This window comes from Phragmites australis, chromosome 12 (genome assembly GCF_958298935.1).
Source record: "Phragmites australis chromosome 12, lpPhrAust1.1, whole genome shotgun sequence".
Classification (NCBI taxonomy): Eukaryota; Viridiplantae; Streptophyta; class Magnoliopsida; order Poales; family Poaceae; genus Phragmites; species Phragmites australis.
The window spans coordinates 28,089,827-28,107,681 of NC_084932.1; the positions used below are offsets into that span (position 1 = coordinate 28,089,827).

General features: G+C 39.7%; 1 protein-coding gene across 1 annotated transcript; it reads right to left on the minus strand.

Moving 5' to 3' along the window:
• Positions 1–3,472: 3,472 nt before the first annotated feature.
• On the minus strand, positions 3,473–7,835 carry LOC133886768 (acyl-coenzyme A oxidase 2, peroxisomal). The gene is made up of 7 exons (XM_062326588.1): positions 7,305–7,835; positions 6,397–6,512; positions 5,120–6,003; positions 4,712–4,891; positions 4,468–4,634; positions 3,879–4,002; positions 3,473–3,779 (listed from the first exon to the last, which is right to left on the minus strand). Exons 1-7 carry the CDS (start codon positions 7,760–7,762, stop codon positions 3,624–3,626), a joined length of 2,085 nt encoding a protein of 694 aa, XP_062182572.1. The 5' UTR covers positions 7,763–7,835; the 3' UTR covers positions 3,473–3,623.
• Between the last annotated feature and the right edge of the window lie 10,020 nt (positions 7,836–17,855).

The window sequence follows — 17,855 nt, forward strand, 5'->3', positions numbered from 1 at the left end:
CTCACCTGTCTGATGCCCCCAGTGGTGTGACCTTTGTCGCAATGACAGAATGTCACAGATACTGGCATAATTTATCAGGAATTCAGCATGCATCTAATCTTCTACTCGCCTTGCAGCTATGTCACAGATACTGTCATAATTTTACACAATAACACAATGATGGAGAACAAGTGATTTTGTGACAATACATTCACCGGACATGAAAGAAACGAAAATCAAGTCTAGAGAGTTATGTTTTAGCTCACTGATTTTCATGTTTGAGTAAGAATAATAATACTATTCAACATCATTTAAAAAATAAGTGCCCAAAAGCAATCCCTTTTTCTGGTTCTTTCAGAATTAGGGTGATTTTCTCATCCCTAGCTAAGCAAATTTGGCCAACAAAGTACCACAATTTTCTTGTTATTTTTATTTACACTGAAGGTACCAAATCCCAGTCTTTTTTTAATGAGCAAATCTATCGCACCCGATTTCAAAAAAATAAACCAGATGCATTCCACATGTATACCAACATCAAGTTTCATACATGCTTTATAAGTGATAACATAACAATGTCATTACATAAAGATAAAATTTATTGCAAAAAGGATCCGTAGATCTTAAAGAAAACACTAAGATAACTTTCAGCGGTAGCGGGTCTTCCATCCATCCACAGGCGTTGTCCGGGGGAGCGCCAGCCTAGAATATGGTCTGTCAAAAACTTCCTTCGCCTAGAACTCAGCTTCATCGGTCGGGATGTCCTCGAAGTCCTCATCTTCTGAGCAGAATCAAGAGGTTAGAAAAAGGCAAGCGTGAGTACATATAGTATTAAGCAAGTGTGAAAAAATATAACATGAAGACTTAAGGCAAGAAAGACTTGACTCATATTTATTGCATCTATACTATCCTAATCTAGGACTAAAAAAAAACTTAGCAATCCTATTTACTATGTGTGACGACATCAACATTAAAGGAACAGCTCATCGGATTCCATCCGACTAACAGGCTCACTAGATATCCCATATCTGGCTTCCAACTCATCGGGATACCACCACCCGACTACCCAAAACCAATCATCCAAGATCCCCACTAATTATGAAGAAGTCTAAGCGCTTTCTTGACCGTGAGCACGGCTGATCGATCAGTTTTATACTCTGTAGAGTCTGCACACCTTACCCCTGAGTCGTGATCAACTCTTTCGCCAATACCCGTCGATACCTTACACACTTCCGAGGTGTGCGCTGAGAGATCACTAAAAGGCCTTTACAAGGTGTCTCCAAATCCGTAAACACCCACTAAGATTTCACCACTAACAGGGATTCCATCCACTGCAGAGGCCCCCTCTTGTGCCACTCAACCGTCCACTGGTGCATACAGAATAAGGAGGACATCCAATTAATCAGCCAGGCCGTACCATATAAGCCTCGTGGTTGCGCTGTTATGTCGGGTTACATGTCCATGAACCGGTCCTTAGGATCTAAAGCAAGTACTTACACATCACTCAATACGCACATAGCAGCCATACCAACTAAACCAACTTGCCTAGATCCCTATGTTCCATATTGCTACAAAATATTACCCAAACCGATTCATGTTGCATAGATCATTAATCAAATTAACATTTATCTCACCCGATTTGACAACATAACTAAGCATTTCTACCCTTGACACCTAACTACAACATCGGCGACAAGGATAATCATGGAAAGTACTAATAAACCCTAAACACGGGATTCATATTGACAAAAGCATGCAATTAGAAAGTAAAAGACACACTTTCCTATAATAGGATCAATGTGATCAATGACACTTACCTTCAGCAGCGGGTTGCTCAAACTCTTCAAAGATCTAGTCCTGCAAGCTCACATATTGCTCGTCTCCTATTGCAATCGCGCACACCGGAAATAATCAAGCACAAACATCTAAGAACGGTACACTAGATAGAAGCATGATGCTATGAAAAGCCTACTAACGGATAGTACTCGCTGCTACGATCACGTGAGCGCAAGAATCACCTTAAACGGAGCTATAACGGAAATGTTATGAAGGTTTAAAGCTATATGGGCTTTTCTGAAAAAAATAACAAGGGTTAATTTGTACAAATAGAAAGTTACAGGGCTTATTTGTAAAATTAAGGGATATATATGCAATTAAATAAAACTATATGGGGCTAAAAGTAAAATTACAAGGGCTAAAAAGGGTCTTTTTGTGAAAACAGAAAAGTTTGAGGACCTAAATGTAATATTACCTAATTTTAGAGAATAAATTATTTTTTTTGAATTGAAAATCCTAATTATTGCGTCAGCATGCTGACTGGGCTTGAGTTGGTGACGTGGGCGATTCGTGGAAGGCATTTGACGCTGACGTGGACTATGAGTGCTGATTGAGATTATGTGACATGTGGCGCGATCTTACTGGTTTGCGAAGGGGTATGGGCGATATTACATTTAGGGTGATGTGCAAGTACCTGCTTGAGATCCTAAGGACCGATTCCTTGACATGTAACCTGGCATAACAGCGCAACCATGAGGCCTATATGGGTACGACCTGGCTAATTAATTAGCCACTCCTCCGGTTCTGTGAGCACTATTGGACGGTTGAGTGGCACAAGAAGGGGCTTCTGCAGTGATGGAATCGCTGTTAGCGGTGAAACCTCAGTGGGTGCTTGCAGTTCGGTGTGAGCTTTGTAACGGTCTTGTAGTGATCTCTCGGCGTATACCTTGGAAGTGTGTAAGGTATCGATGGGTACCGGTAAAAGAGTTGTTCACGACTCGTGGGTAAAGTGTGCAGACTCTGCAGAGTATAAAACTGACCGATCAGCCGTGCTCACGGTCAAGAGCGGGCTTGAACTTCTTTATGATTAGTGGGGATCTTGGATAGTTGATTTTGGATAGTCGGGTGGTGATACCCCAATGAGTTAGTAGCCGAATATGGGATATCTGGTGCGTCTGGTAGTCGGATGGAATCCGATAAACTATTCTTTTAATGTTGGAGTCGTCACACATAGTAAATAGAGTTACTAAGTCCTTTTTAGTCCTAGATTAAGATGACATAGATGCAGTCAACCTGAGTCAAGCCTTTTTTTTTTCTTAAAACTTCATGTCATGTTTTTTCACACTTGCTGAGTATTACATGTACTTACACTTGTCTTCTCCCAACCTCTTGATGTTGCTCAGAAGGTGAAGACTTCGAGAACGTCCCGGATGATAGAAGCTAAGTTCTAGGCGAAGAAAGTCTTCGACCTGAAGACCATGTTCCAGACTAACGCTCCCTCGAATAACGCTTGTGGATGGATGAAAGACTCGCTACCGCTGAAAGTTACCTTAGTGTTTTCTTTAAGACATACGGGTCTTTTGTAATGAATCTTATCGTTATATTCTGACATTGTTATATTACCGCTTATAAAGTCACCACATGTATGAAAGTTGATCCTGACATATATGCGGAATATATTTGGTTTGTTTTTTTAAACCGGGTGCGACAGAACTCGTCCAGGACAACACCGAAAATGAATCTTAAAATTTGAACAAGGAGACCGTGCATTACAGTTTACATATACAAAACTTATTTTGCTCATCTATACACTTCATTGCAAATTACTATATATGAACTTGTACAAGCTATCTTGGTAGTATGTATATCATCTAGAAGCCGACATGTTGGGTGTACTGTGCATAGGCCTCCGATTGCATACCAATTGGGGCACGGATGATGAGATCTGGAAGATCGAATGCATCGACAAGTTCTTGCGCCACAAGCCTCACTTGGTAGCTGAGGTAGTCTGTCAGTTTATGAATAGCCTGCAGACATAGAAGGAAGTACTACCGTCAGGTTCTGGATTTCTGGTTCCTTTGGAAAGTTAGAGCCGAAATTGCAGTATGAGAGTGAAAAGCACAAACCTTGGCTTTGTTTGGGGCGACATAGTCTACATTCCGGTAGGTCCCGATGTCTTTCCAGATCCTATCGAGCGCATAAAGGTCGCACACCAGCTTCAATGCTTCCCGTGTTTTATCATCAGGGCAACTGCATATATGCATTGTAAATTGTTGTCAATTGTGATCACATAAATTGCTAGAGTATTTCAAAAGAGCTATGGGAGACATCTGAATGATGCATAGCCTTAGATAGGTCAGTTCAACACCAGTTGATCTGTTGTGGTTCACCCGTTCAATAAAACAGGAAAGCGAAGATAATGGTTCAAATACAAAGAGTTCCGAGTAGAAGAGGTCAAGGATATCAATATGACAATATCAGAATCATATAAATGAGTGATTTAGTGGCTTGATGTTTCAAGAAATAATTCTGCAGCCCAAGCACAAAGAATCAGAACATGATGGATTTGAAGATTTTGAGTAAACTAATTAATTGTAGTCAGTTTCAAATTATAATATACCTGCGGAAGCATTTTTATGGGGCTGTAAGTAATGGCGGTAGCAGCAGTGTAATTGAAGAACAAATAGAAACACAGATGCAGAAAAAGAATTTTACCTTTTCACTGATTCTATGAACTTCGCAAGGATGACAGACTCAATGTGTGACTCTGCTAGTGTGAGCAGATGATTCAAACACCTATTCCACGCACCAAAACCTCCAAGTGTCTTGCTATGCTTCTGTAGCCGAGCAGCAACACTATGTAGCAAACGAGATGTCCGGTACTGAGAAGAAAGTTTGTCCAATCAGTACAGGAAGTGAACATGAGAGAACTCTCACTAATTATGAAAATATGACTCACTCTAAATGCATCAAGCTGGAAATTAGGATCCCGCAGATGATCTTCCCCTTCCCATCGGGCAGTGACAGGATTAGGCTGGGACAGGTAGGTACTCATGGAGTCTCTCAAGTAGTTCCAGGTAACTGAGAGTGTCCCTCCCTTAAATTTCTCCTGGTATTGCTTCAGGAGATCTCCAGCAACCTACAAGAGCACGAGAAGAGACGTTATTTAAAGGAAAAGTAACTTTACAACATCTTCAGTAGCCCGTCCAAACTTGTTCTTAACCCATAAAATACAATCACATGTGTTCTTATAATATATTACTGTTTTAAGTTTGAACATTTCAGAAAAACCTGCCCATCAAATATTACATCGGACAGCCTGGAAAATAAGCAATCGGTTGGTTTTGTAAAGGATGATGACCAGTACCTGCTGCAGTAGAACTGTATTGTCCCCCTCAAATGTTTGGAATATATCATGGTCATTACGCAGAGCTCCAAAACGATTTACAGCAGCATAACCATGGCCACCACATGACTCTCTGCATATGCTTATAGACTTCGCTGTATATGAAGTTATATAGGCTTTCAACCCGGATGAAAGAACATGCACGTCAGCAATAATATCCTCATCATTGGTTTTCTTCATTTCTGAGTACTTATCCACCAATTGAACTGTAGCAAAGTGAAACGCATATGAAGACGCTAACATAGGCATTAATTTGTGCTGGTGAGACTGGTAATCCAATACACTGATCTCCGGCTGCTTAGGTGGACCAAATTGGTGACGCAGTAGAGCATACCTCACAGCAATGGTTACTGCAACTTTGAGTATACCCACAGAACTATATGCAATACCGACTCGTCCACCAACAAGCTCGCCGAGGGTTGCTGCAAATCTTTTGTTAATCGTTGGGAGACTGCTGGTGTATTTTCCATCTCGTGACACATCACCAAATCGGTTCAGAAGATTATCTCGGGGTATCCTAACTGAGCGGAATCTCAGTGCGCCATTATCTACACCATTTAGGCCTATCTTGTGCCCACAATCATTGATCTCAATTCCCGGAAGAACAGCATGTGTTTCAAGGTCCCGTATGGGGACAATAAATGCGTGAATCCCCATATCAGCAGGGTCTCCTCCTTTTCCTTGAAGCGGCAAAATTAACCTTGCAAAGACAGTTGCAAACTTTCCATGAACCGCAGCATTGCCAATCCACCACTTGATAGCTCCATCATTTGGGGTATTAATAATGAACTCGTCCGTAACTGGATCAAATGTAGCAGTAGTCTGTAGGGCTTGGACATTGGATCCTGGTACAAAAGAATTAATTGAGTGAAGAGAGAAATAGCGACAGATCTTACAAGAATATTGGAAACAGTGTTTTAGGTGCTGGGTTCAAATGTAGCAGTACTCCGTAGGACTTGGACATTGGATCCTCGTACAAAAGAATTAATTGAGTGAAGAGAGAAATAGTGACAGATCTTCTAATAATATTGGAAACAGTGTTTTTAGGTGCTGGGTTCAAGTCCCCCACTGCCCATTAAAAGAACCAAATAAAGATTGTACATAACAGTACTGAGACCCTGTAACTGAACTGTAGATTGATGAAATGCAAAGCACCTAACGATTTTTTTTTTAGGAAAAGCAACCAAACAATAGAGACAACTTCATTACTAGATAAGCAAATAAGTGAAGAATCTAACCATGATGCAGTTCTGTCATAGCAAAACAGCCTGGAAAATCCAAATTGTCAATTCCGTCAAAGAACTTATCTCTGTGCTTTTTGGTCCCTAAATTTATGACAGAACCACCCCAGAGACTGCATTAACAAGCAGGTCAAGTCAGTGATTTCCAAGAACAGAAAGAGAACAAAGAAGATAGTAGATAAAACCAGTAATAACTTGAGAAGATTTTGCTATTGTTCTGAAAGGACCACAAGACTATCATATAGCAGGCCACTAATTCATCTGATACAGCCCATAAGGGCATTTAGCATGCATTCGAGAATGATAAGCAGTAAAACTGATAGTATATGGCTTTAGAGTTCGGAGCTGGAGTCAATACCCAAAACAAACAAAACTATACATGCAAAAGACTAAGATAAAACTGTCTCTGTTGATTGTGGTTTCACCGTAACTATAGCACATGATATCATCCATCTAGTCAATCAAATGCCTAACAAACCAACTAACCGAAACAGTTATCCAAAAGCAAGCTCAAGTACATTTCACATCAAATTGAACAAACCATCGTAGTCAAATCAATGCACTCTTTATGGTTATCAATCAAGCAGGCCCAAACTCGAACCTTGCAATCAAAGAAAACTCATCTGTTGGCAAACAAATATTATGAAGAATTTAATACTTGAATTGTTAGATTTTCTTTAAGACGCTAGATAAAGTACTTTAGTCTCAAAAAGATTATGAAGAATTGACAAGTCCACAGAACAAAGAGTTTTAATCTAATTATCAACTATCTGTCCATCAATGAACACTCTAATCGGGTTCTATCACCATCATCAACCGTTTGAAACAGATGGATCATCGAAGCCATCGGCATCGACTGCAATTAGGTGATTGAGCTATCAAGTACGCGCGCGCGTACGGCCTACCTGTACTGGACGCCGAGCTTGACGCCGAGGGAGATGTCGACGCCGCCCGCTGCCTCCATGATCGCGAAGTACTCGGCGGGGTCGGCCGCCATGATGCTGAGCGGGCGCACCCCGGCCTCCCGCACCAGCGCGGCCAGCTGGCGGTAGCAGAGCTCGCGGTGCGCGCCCGTGGGCAGCTCCACGGGCGTCTGCAGGTCCGGCCGGTCCCGGAAGAACTCGAACACGCGCGCCTGCGTCGCGCGGTGCCGGCCTTGCAGGTACGCCGCCAGCGCCGCCGCCACGTCCGCGCCGCCCTCGACGCGCCGCGCGCGCCCCGCGCACGCCGCGAGGGCCAGCGGCCCCGCCTGATCGGCCGGGTCCGAGGGCCGGAGAAGATGCAGGGAGAGGCGGCGGAGGCGGCGCATCGCCGGCGATTCGTCGCCATCTCCTCCATCGCTGGAGCGGGGCGCGGTGGCCATGGACGCGGAAGTGTTCGACGAAATCACGAAGGCGTGCGCGCGCGCGCTCGCGTAGAGGGGAAGGGAAGCGAAGGCTGGTGCCGTTACGGTAAAGACGTTGCCTTTAATAACGAGAAGTTGACCGGTAAACGAACGAACGGATCCCTACAAAGTTTATGTTATTACATCTGCGCCCTTTACGCGAATACGAGGATCCTGATGTGACGGATGCGAATAATTTTATAGACAAAATGTATTTAGTTATTCATATTAATTGTTTTAGTTTAGTCTATTAAATATAAATATATGTTTATAGTCTAGCTTCTTAGTAGTTTAATCTAATAAATATAAGCTCCTATATTTGCTCAAGTATGATAATTACTGGTTAGTATATAAATTTATTTTTATACAAGTAACCAATTATAATATTAATTTTTAGATAGACTCATACAGTCTCAGATTTAATTAATTAAACAGAAATTTAACTCAATCTCTTTAGACAGTTATGATCAACAAAACACTTTTATTTTTAACAAATATAATTTCACTCAACTACTTCTCAATCTACGTATACGATCTATACCGGTAAGAACACATGCAGGCAACCCATCACACCTTAATTTATATTTCCGTTTTGGTCCCTATGGATGTGCTAGTCACAGATATGTGCTAAGGAGGGGGTGTTATTTGGTATTTTTCTGTAGTCCGGACGGCGAAGGCAAGGACGAGGAGATATGGAGGTGACGTGTCAGCGGATGGATGGTGATGTGGAGATAAGGTTCTGTCCGATAAATTAGCTGTTGAAGTGAATGACAGGTGGGGTTGAAGCTGCTTTAGCAATGTGGGACCCGCACGCCGGTTACAGTAGGCGTGGGTGAGTACGGTTATGGTGCGTGTTCGCTTTTCCCGTTCGTTACGGTGGAGCCGTGGAGAGGGATAGAACCGGTCTCGGGTTTGGACTTTACGACTTTCTCGTGCACGCTTTACGATGTGCGGATGAGGATGGTGACGTGGGGGCTCCCGGCCCGGCGGTTCTATTCTCCTACAAAAGTTTCAGACTCGGTTTCTTTCGGGAAACTTTTGGATTCGGTTTCTTTATGGAAATATTTATACGATGGATTAGAATTAATTTGTGTAATTTATTTAGCTAGTTTAGTAGATTTATATTCTAAAAATTTTATATGAGAGGGGAGGTGATTTTAACGGGAAACACCATTTTAGGTGATTTTATTGCTAGTTGAAATACATAAATATTTCTCTTGTTTCTTGCAAGAATCATAAACCAAACTATCCGTTTGCAAGAGATTTTTCTATTTTTGACAAGAATCATAAATATTTATCGCTACCAAACGCGCACTTAGAATACTTTACTATTTTTTGAGAACTAATATTATCGATTACATTAGTATAGCAACACTGCTATCCGAAAGAAAACTTGAACCATAGTTGACACCTAAGCCCAAGAGTGGAACTTAACAACACACTCCCTCGGATTCTAAATATAAGTTCGTTAGAACATTAATATGATCTATAATATGACACTTTGCTTACCAACATCTATGAAAGATACATTATTTTAACTAGAAAGACTAATATCAGATGATCACTTATTCAGAAGCCTCGGCCACAGGACTCCCCTATCAAGCTGGGAGGATTGAGTATATTTTGTAAGAGTGGTATATTATAAATGTATTATTAATGATGAATCGAGTAACATCAATCTTGTGTTGTTAATATATATGACTTTTTAGATATTAATAGCCAAAGTTTAAAAGGTTGACCACCAACAATTCTAAATGAACTTATATTTAGAATCAGATGCAGTAAATTTGAGAAGGATATCAGTGGAGGGTCTAGCTAAGAAAGTGAGGTACAATGGTGAATGAGATCACCTCCTAGGGCCTCTTGTGCACACTAGCGCTAGAGGTTGCCTGTTGAGAAGTAGTTGTGTAGTATGCTCTATCGAGCTCAAAACAGAAAACACTTGTGACCAAACAATAAACCAGAGTTGCATTGAATGAATTGAAAGTGTGCACTACTCAGTCTCGGTATTGAGTTGCATAGTTGCATTCTTGAGGTCATGACCGATAAGTAGTTACTTCTCGGTATCCAATGCGCTACTGATTTGGGATGGATTACACCGTTGTGAGGTAGTCGGTCTAGATCTTAGATGGTGTGCAGTGAATGGTGAATGTATTTTTGTTTTTGGAGCGGTGGTGGAAGATGATTTGTTGATCATTAGGGGTGGGAGTGGGTTCAACAGGTGTCGGCGATGGGGTTAAAGGGGTGCAATGGGTACTGAGGGGAACCTCACCATGGTTTCCCAACTGGTTTCCAACTACAACAGCATGAGATTTGGCTTCTCCATCATGGACATATTCGTCATGTTGGCAAGGAAATCGAGGCTGACAGGATGAAGGTGCTACTTGTCCATGGGCACAAGATGTTCATTCGTGGCCACGAGCTCCTGACCATAAGTTCTTAGTCATAACGCGGTTTCTAAACCAGTGAGGGAGGTGACAATGAGTATGAGGGGAGGAGCGTCCAACGGTGAAACAACTGTGACAAAGTTGAATCCATGGGGGAGGGACTATCGTAAGGGCTAGAACCACTTCAGATATTTTTATTAGAGGCTAAAGCTACTAAATATCCAAGGAGAGGGGTTCCCATCTCCTTGTTGCCGACAAGGTTGTGGGGAAGGAGAGCGGCCTAGATTGTGTGGGCATTGCGAGAGAGGCATGTTCTAGATCATCCTAAGAATTGAGACATCACAAGTCAACTTGCATTTCTAGTATGAGAAAACTAAATCTCAATCGAGTGTTCTAGGCGCTCTATTTCTTATATGCCTAACTTGTTCTGTGATTCGCGCGAGGGGGGTTTCTTTCTCGTCTCCGGTAAGGTTAGGGTTTAGGGTAGGTGTTCATTGGGGTCTGATGAGCTAGAGATAAAACTATGCGGCAGGTCGGGCTGATAGTGGTGGCGGCTCATGGGCGGGGCAGCAAGGTGACTTGGGTGCTGCAGGCCGCGGTGGTAGGGGACAACCGATGAGGATGGGGCGGGGGAAACGATAGCGATAGGGGCGACAGACAAGTGGTGGTGGGAAGAGGCAGCAAAGATGTTGCCATGATGAAAATGACAGACCCTGGATTCACACAATGGGCATTCAAACTTCAAAAGTAATCAAAATTAGGCAAAATTGGTGGCGCAGCGCTATTTTTGAATCATTTTACAAACATACCATTGTAATTCATGCTTATGCTAAAATTGAACATCAATGTCTATTTGTTGCATTGATATGGTAATTGACCCACAAAGAGGATCACGACTGTACTTTTGGGACATTAGAGTGTTGAACTAGGCTTTTTACTCTATTAAGCTAAAAATGAATAGTTTAATCTGTTACCTGATATCTTCTAAATGTAGTAGAACATATGGATGTAGTAAACTAAATGTACATAAGGCAAATGAGGAATTACACTGATGTTCTAATAACACACGTATGAGTAGCCTATTTCTATATCTAATAAAAGAGTAAATTTCAAAAATCTACAACTATTTTGATAAAATGTTGCAAAAAGCTACAAATTCTAGTGCTCATTTAAAAAACCAACAAGTATTTTAACACATGTTGCAAAAAACTACAACTTTCTCATCGTGGGTCCACCTATCATCCTCTGGCAATAGGTGGGCCCACAGTGAGAAAGTTGTAGTTTTTATAACATATGTCAAAATAGTTGTATGTTTTTGAAATGGGCACCAGAAGTTGTAGTTTTTTTTTAACATATGCCAAAATAATCATAGGTTTTTGAAATTTACTCATAATAAAATTAATCATGAATTATTTTTATGTAACTAATTTATTTTTAAATTGAGGGTTATCCATTTGGCTACCTCAAAATAAAATTGGATCTGAACTCACGATTAAATGCCGAGAATAGTCATATTTGAGAAATTTACAAAAAAAATAGTCGACATAAGAGGAAGGCATCATTACAGTTGGCTAAGAGGCTACACTAACGCTTTGCTCACAAAATCTATTTAACTTATATCTATCATGTATTGAAATACTCTGAAAGATTTTAGATACTACAAGAAAGGAAGATATTTGCGTGGAGACTCCTAAAAAATGGCAGCATTTTGCCATGATAAAAATTGAAACATTATAAAATCATTGGGATCTTCCATGAGTACAAGGATATTTACAAGGAAGATGGTAGAGAAGTTTCTGCATGATGAAGTAAAAATATATCTAGAACTTGAATAATTTTGTAGAGAACTCTAGAAGATAGATATTTGTAGTAGGATGGTTAGGATAATGACACTTGGCATGCATCCAACGGTGATGTGATCCTATAAATAAGGGTGCTAACACCTCTTATGTACTCACACCATGAAATAAGGTAGTGCCATGAAGAAGAGAGAGCTAGTATAACATATGAATTGCCGGTGTCAGGTGTAATATCTAAACTAGGGATGTGGTTTAAATAATAATAATATTTAAATTAGGAACACTGACTAACTACAATACCACAAGTAAAAAGGAGCTCTTACTCATCTTAAACAAAAGGCTTAGCACCCTCAACTTACCAATTTAACTATAGGCTGGCTCTTGGCGGAAAGGTGCAATTTCTGATTCTTTTCTTGGAGCTGCAGATGTAAAGAAGAATTGAATGCCGGCTATTGCTTGATCTTATCCCTAGTCTCTAGGCTGGCTGGCCGTAAGCAGTGAAAATTTGAGAGATGCATAAACTAAAGAAAAGATATGCCCTCCCTACTAACGGCCTTTACGCAACTACGACTACTGTGATGTGAACGGTTCTATTGGTTTTTTGATCATTCCAGCCTCCACTTGTACGAAGATGCACGGTCTACCCACAGTACTCACAAAGAACAAGTTATGCTGGTTTTGCATCTTATTAGTCTTTATCGATTTCAATGTAAAAAATATTAGATTTGTTGATGGATGATCGGAGGCGACGGGACTGGAGTGCTTTCATCAAATGATGCATGTGGGCTGAGCCATTCCCATCCCAAGTGGTGGCCCGATTCGGCCTCTTAATGATTTCTTGGAGGGCTTTGGTGAGAAAATATTCTAAGATGATAGGTGTGGGTATCTGGTGGAGAAATGCACAGCGAAAAAAGGGAGAAATGTTCTTTCTAATGAAGAAGGCTGCTAAGGTCAAAGAAAACATACACGCCAAGGTTCGCTTCTATAGATGTTCCTATCCACTCGGCCTTCTTCCCCAGTCTACCACTAATGGCAGACTAATCCCTCAATATGAAAATAATATCGAAGTGAGGACAGAGTCTTTGATCTCTGTTTTCGAACCCGAGACCTTTTGCTCAACCGTGAAAGGCTTTGACCATTCCCAAGAAAAAAAAAGCAAAATCTATCATCCAATTTGCACTTCAACTATGCAGGATTCTTAGAAAGTCGGTGATGCATATGCTCAACAGTCTACCTTGGGGGGAGCTCTAGTGAATTCTTAGCAAGTTATCCCAAATAAAAGAATCATTAACTAAATTCCAACAAGTGATGGTGTTGAGCACAAAAGATGTAGATATGTGGTAATGAGGATTCAAGTGATTCTTGTACCCCACATATTTTAGCAAAAGTTAAAATTTTGATGATAAAATAATGAGAGAACAAAGAGCACCGGAGTCAAGCAATTTAGTTAAGTTTAAACAAAACTAAAGTTTCATACTGCTCATAGTTATATGTATCCATTTGACATAATGCATGTTTCGCAAGCACTGAATATCACATATGGAAGAGCAGTGTAAGTCATCATGTAAACGAATGTTTACAAGCACCTAAGTTTATCCCGTAGATTTATCAAGTATACCAATAGGTCGACTTAGGCAACTTTGCAAGTTTATGTGGCATAGAGAGGGAATGCCATTTGCGGCCTTTATTTCCTTCTAGATCCCTTTTACCTTCTCAAGTATCTTTGTGTAATTGCTAATGTCAATAGCAATAGTCTTCTAGGCATCCTCTCCCTTCACTCAATTGACAAACTTGTGCATATAGTGAAGTTCGTTAGGATGAGCAACCATTTTTCTGCTTGACAAAACCTGAGTTGTTGGAGGCGGCCACAGAGACATGTAGTACTTCATCCTCAACTACAACCCCATTCATGTTACCCCTTTTCACAAGTCCTCAATGGATATTTGTGCCCTCTCCTGTAGCAAAATAGCACATGCAAGTTATGTGATCATGACAGATAAGTAATCAGTCAAAGCTATGTGCATAGATATCGCAATCTTGAAAGAAAAAGGTCACTTCAATGTCTCATGTCCAGTACTCGAGGTCAGAACTTAAATATAACCTTAGCTCTAGGTGATTCTTATCTATAAATCCACATGCACAAACAATAATTTTTAACATGCAAAAATCATGTGTGCTTCGCAATAGAAATATCATATTTGCAATTTTTAATAGATTAAAATAAATATGTGTATGAATATACTTTTTCAAGACAAATCTATCTATACACTATTTTCAAAAGTTCAACTAAAATATAGTTGTACTAGAAACAACATTTTTTTAATTAAGGGTGTATATATCTACAAGACTCTCCAACAATCAATGGAATACACAAACTAACCATGCTTTTTAATTTATGGTTCTTGCTTACCATTTGTTCCAGTTGCCAATTCCCACGTTGCAAAGGAAGAACTCAGATAAGAAGTTGAAAAAAGGGACATTTTGGTTTATGGGTTAATCCCCTCATACTAGATAATGGTTATATTTTTCATGTTGCACCATGATTGAAATCATAGAACAAATTAATTTTGTTATAATACTAAACATTTCCCACATCATTGATATATGACTGTGTAGAGTTAGCATGCCTGACTATTCCATTTTTAAAAGGATAATTAATAATAGTAATGGTAAAAGAGAAATTCTATGATTCACCATCGAATAACTACCGATTCTACAATCCGTCATCGAATAAATTCTGTTTACTTTTATACCATCGAATAAATATACTGCCTCCGCTATACTGTTCATGAACAGTACCCGAGAGCTAAAAAAGTCAAAAAAATATGTCGATTTTTGTGCACGCTCTATAATTCATAATTAACCCATTTTAACTATATTCACCTAAAAAATACTGTGTAAAATTCAAACTAAAATTTCTCAAAATGTGCTACTTTTGTAATACTATGCATTACAAAGAACTAATTTTTTCACCGTGGAAGATAATTTTAGAAATTATTACATCATATTAGAGGAATATTAGTAAATTTTCTCAGATTTTTTGTAAATTTTTATGAGGCTTAAAAATTGCAAGAAGTTACAAAAGTAGTACATTTTGAAGAATTTTAGTTTGAATTCTACACAGTATTTTTTAGGTGAATATAGTTAAAACGGGTTGATTATGAATTATAGAGGGTGCACAAAAATCGACATATTTTTTGTGACTTTTTTTATTCTCGGGGTACTGTTTATGAACAGTATAGCGGATGTTAGTATCGGAAGCCGATGGCATATAAGGAACTAAAACATTTATTCGATGGTATAGAAGTAAACATAATTTATTCGATGATGAATTGTAGAATCGATAGTTATTCGATGGCGAATCGTAGAATTTTTCATAGTAAAATACATAATTCTCTATTTATTGTTGTGATGTGGAGCAATTAATTCTTTTTTCTCTTGGTGATTGATTGAATGTTTTTCTCATTCCTTGCATGGTTTGATTAGTGATATAGCATCGGTTCACAGTACCGATTTGTCAGCAGAATTAGGATGCAATATTGATTGATTTGCATTAGTGGTGCGTAAGCATTATCCTTTATATGTCAATTAGCCGATAATGTAGGTCAGACGGAGATTAGCATATGAGATTTGTAGAAACAAATCAATTACTTCTATTGCTACTCATGTAGACACCAACTGACACAAGATCAATCCTATTATTTATTTTACTTGGTGATTGGTGTTTTCACAATTATCCTTTCCTTCTTATTTGTATGCATTCCACCCATGTAGAGTTGTGCAAATTTATAAGCAACAACAACATGATCTATCCTATGTATATAAGATCTTTATGACTCAACATAAAGATATTTATGAGTAATAAAGTAACACATGCCAACAATGCAGAATATGTTTATTTCATGTCTCAATGGGGTTGGTGTGAAGTTGAAAAAACAAATTCTGGTTAGGGAGGGTGCTCGCATTATGGCACATTCAAAATTTTGTGGTCGTTGAAAAAGCCAAAATTAGCTCTTATATACATGTGATATTCGGGGGAACATACTGGATCTGATTTTGGGTGTTGTTATAGAAGGAGCAGAAGCAGGGCATGATGCTTACCGCACGTGTCTTCTAGAGATTACCATAGTGAAAACCTTTGCCAAGCATTAGTGGCAGTTTAGCAACAGAATCTGCAATTGATGTTTACTTTCATCTATACTTTAATGATGAACATATGTCTAATCATAGCTGCAACCTTGTAATAAGTATCGGCTACATGCATCCTTGTATAGAGATTGAGATATATTTTATTTCATTATAAAAAGGACACTTTTTACTTTCCCCGTGAGAAAGGTTCGTTTTGTCTGTTTTCATAGGTGCCTCTCTTCTCCTCACCACAATGGAGAACAACACCCAGTAGCAATAAGCACAAGAACTCAGAACCGAGTTAGCGCTTCACGGCTAGCCTGCTAGGCAACAATGGCAAAGGTTAACCATGAGAGTCAATAAAACTTTTATTATAAAAAAAGAAAGGCAACAATGGCGGAGGAAAGAAGCAGACACTTGGTAGCAATAACATTGAAGCAATTGGGAGGTGATGTGAGCTGTTGTCTCTATCGCTTATGTATATTGATTGCGTAGTACCCTGCGTTTCGTTCATACTTATCCGACGGAAGGCCCATTGCACAACTGAGCATTCATGATATATTAACGCAGTTGTTACGACCCAGAGAGTTAGAGAGTTGAGAGTAGATTATGCAGAGCATAAGGGCATGCTGGAGTTTCTTTTTAAAGAAGGGAAAGAACAACGTTGAAGCTAGCTTCTGCTAGTAGGAAACACGAATATAAAACACTGCATGCTTTAATCATATTCATATCAGATAAGCTTTGTTTCATTCTCAGGAACTCAATCTAAGCACTTTTCGATAAATCACGAAAAAGTGAGATGCTCTGTTATGAGAAGTCTGCGTGATTCACAACATTGGACTGCAGAGCTGGTTGCCCCTGTATCCACTTGGGATCCGCATCGTCTTCCACAAAGTCAGAGTTGCTACTGTAATTCGCAGTTCCCGTTTCCCTATCCGTCAGATCACTGTCTCTACAGTGTTTTGCTATAGTCAAAAAACGTGTTTTAGTGTTTATATACTCATGAATTACTTGTCCTCTTCATTCCTTGCTCTTCCCAAAGTTGTTGCTTGCAATATCTGTTTGAAACACAAGGACTAATTCACACAACACATAGACACACACGGCATCTGTGCGTTGTGCAAGGTTGGGCTTCAGACTTTTGGTAACTGGTAATCAAACAATATACAGCTTCAAGGGAATGTGGTTGGCTACCCTTGTAACAATGCGTCTGAATGTAACTGGAGGCTGTATATATTACAAAATCATATACAATGTGGATGGTTACCCCAGTGACTATACTGCTCGCTTATTCGATCTCTGGGTGCACTATGGGTAATTCAAACATACAAGACACATCTTTGGAATACAAACAGACGGCACTTGTTTTTTTTTTTACTTCAACGGGAACAAAACACACCAAGGGACGACACAACTACACAATAAGTAACAGTGGATGCACTACACTGCACAAGGACTGACTGTGCACCATAGTTGTTGCTTCACGGAAATCAGTCTGCGGTTGTCTTCCTGGTCAGTCTTCCCCAAGTAACAACCACGAGCACATAAGCTTTATCATACAGCTTGTCGAAGAGGCTTAAGTAAGCATTTCTCCATGTTTCTTGAATAATAGGGTAAAAAACAAATACGAAATTTTCACTAGCCCTTACGCACACTAGCCCTTACACACATGGCTTATCAGAACTATTCATTTATGTTGAGATTCGTGTTAGACAGATATGTAGAAAGAATCATAAGATATGTAAGAAAAAATAACAG

What these genes read in the sequence shown, in the direction of transcription:
- LOC133886768 (XM_062326588.1), bottom strand. Translation starts at nt 7,762, where the DNA reads ATGGCCACCGCGCCCCGCTCCAGCGATGGAGGAGATGGCGACGAATCG. An exon ending in TCCAGCTTGATGCATTTAGA is followed by an intron (nt 4,635 to 4,711) that starts GTGAGTCATATT and finishes CTTTCTTCTCAG; the next exon opens with TACCGGACATCTCGTTTGCT. An exon ending in TCGCCCCAAACAAAGCCAAG is followed by an intron (nt 3,780 to 3,878) that starts GTTTGTGCTTTT and finishes CTATGTCTGCAG; the next exon opens with GCTATTCATAAACTGACAGA.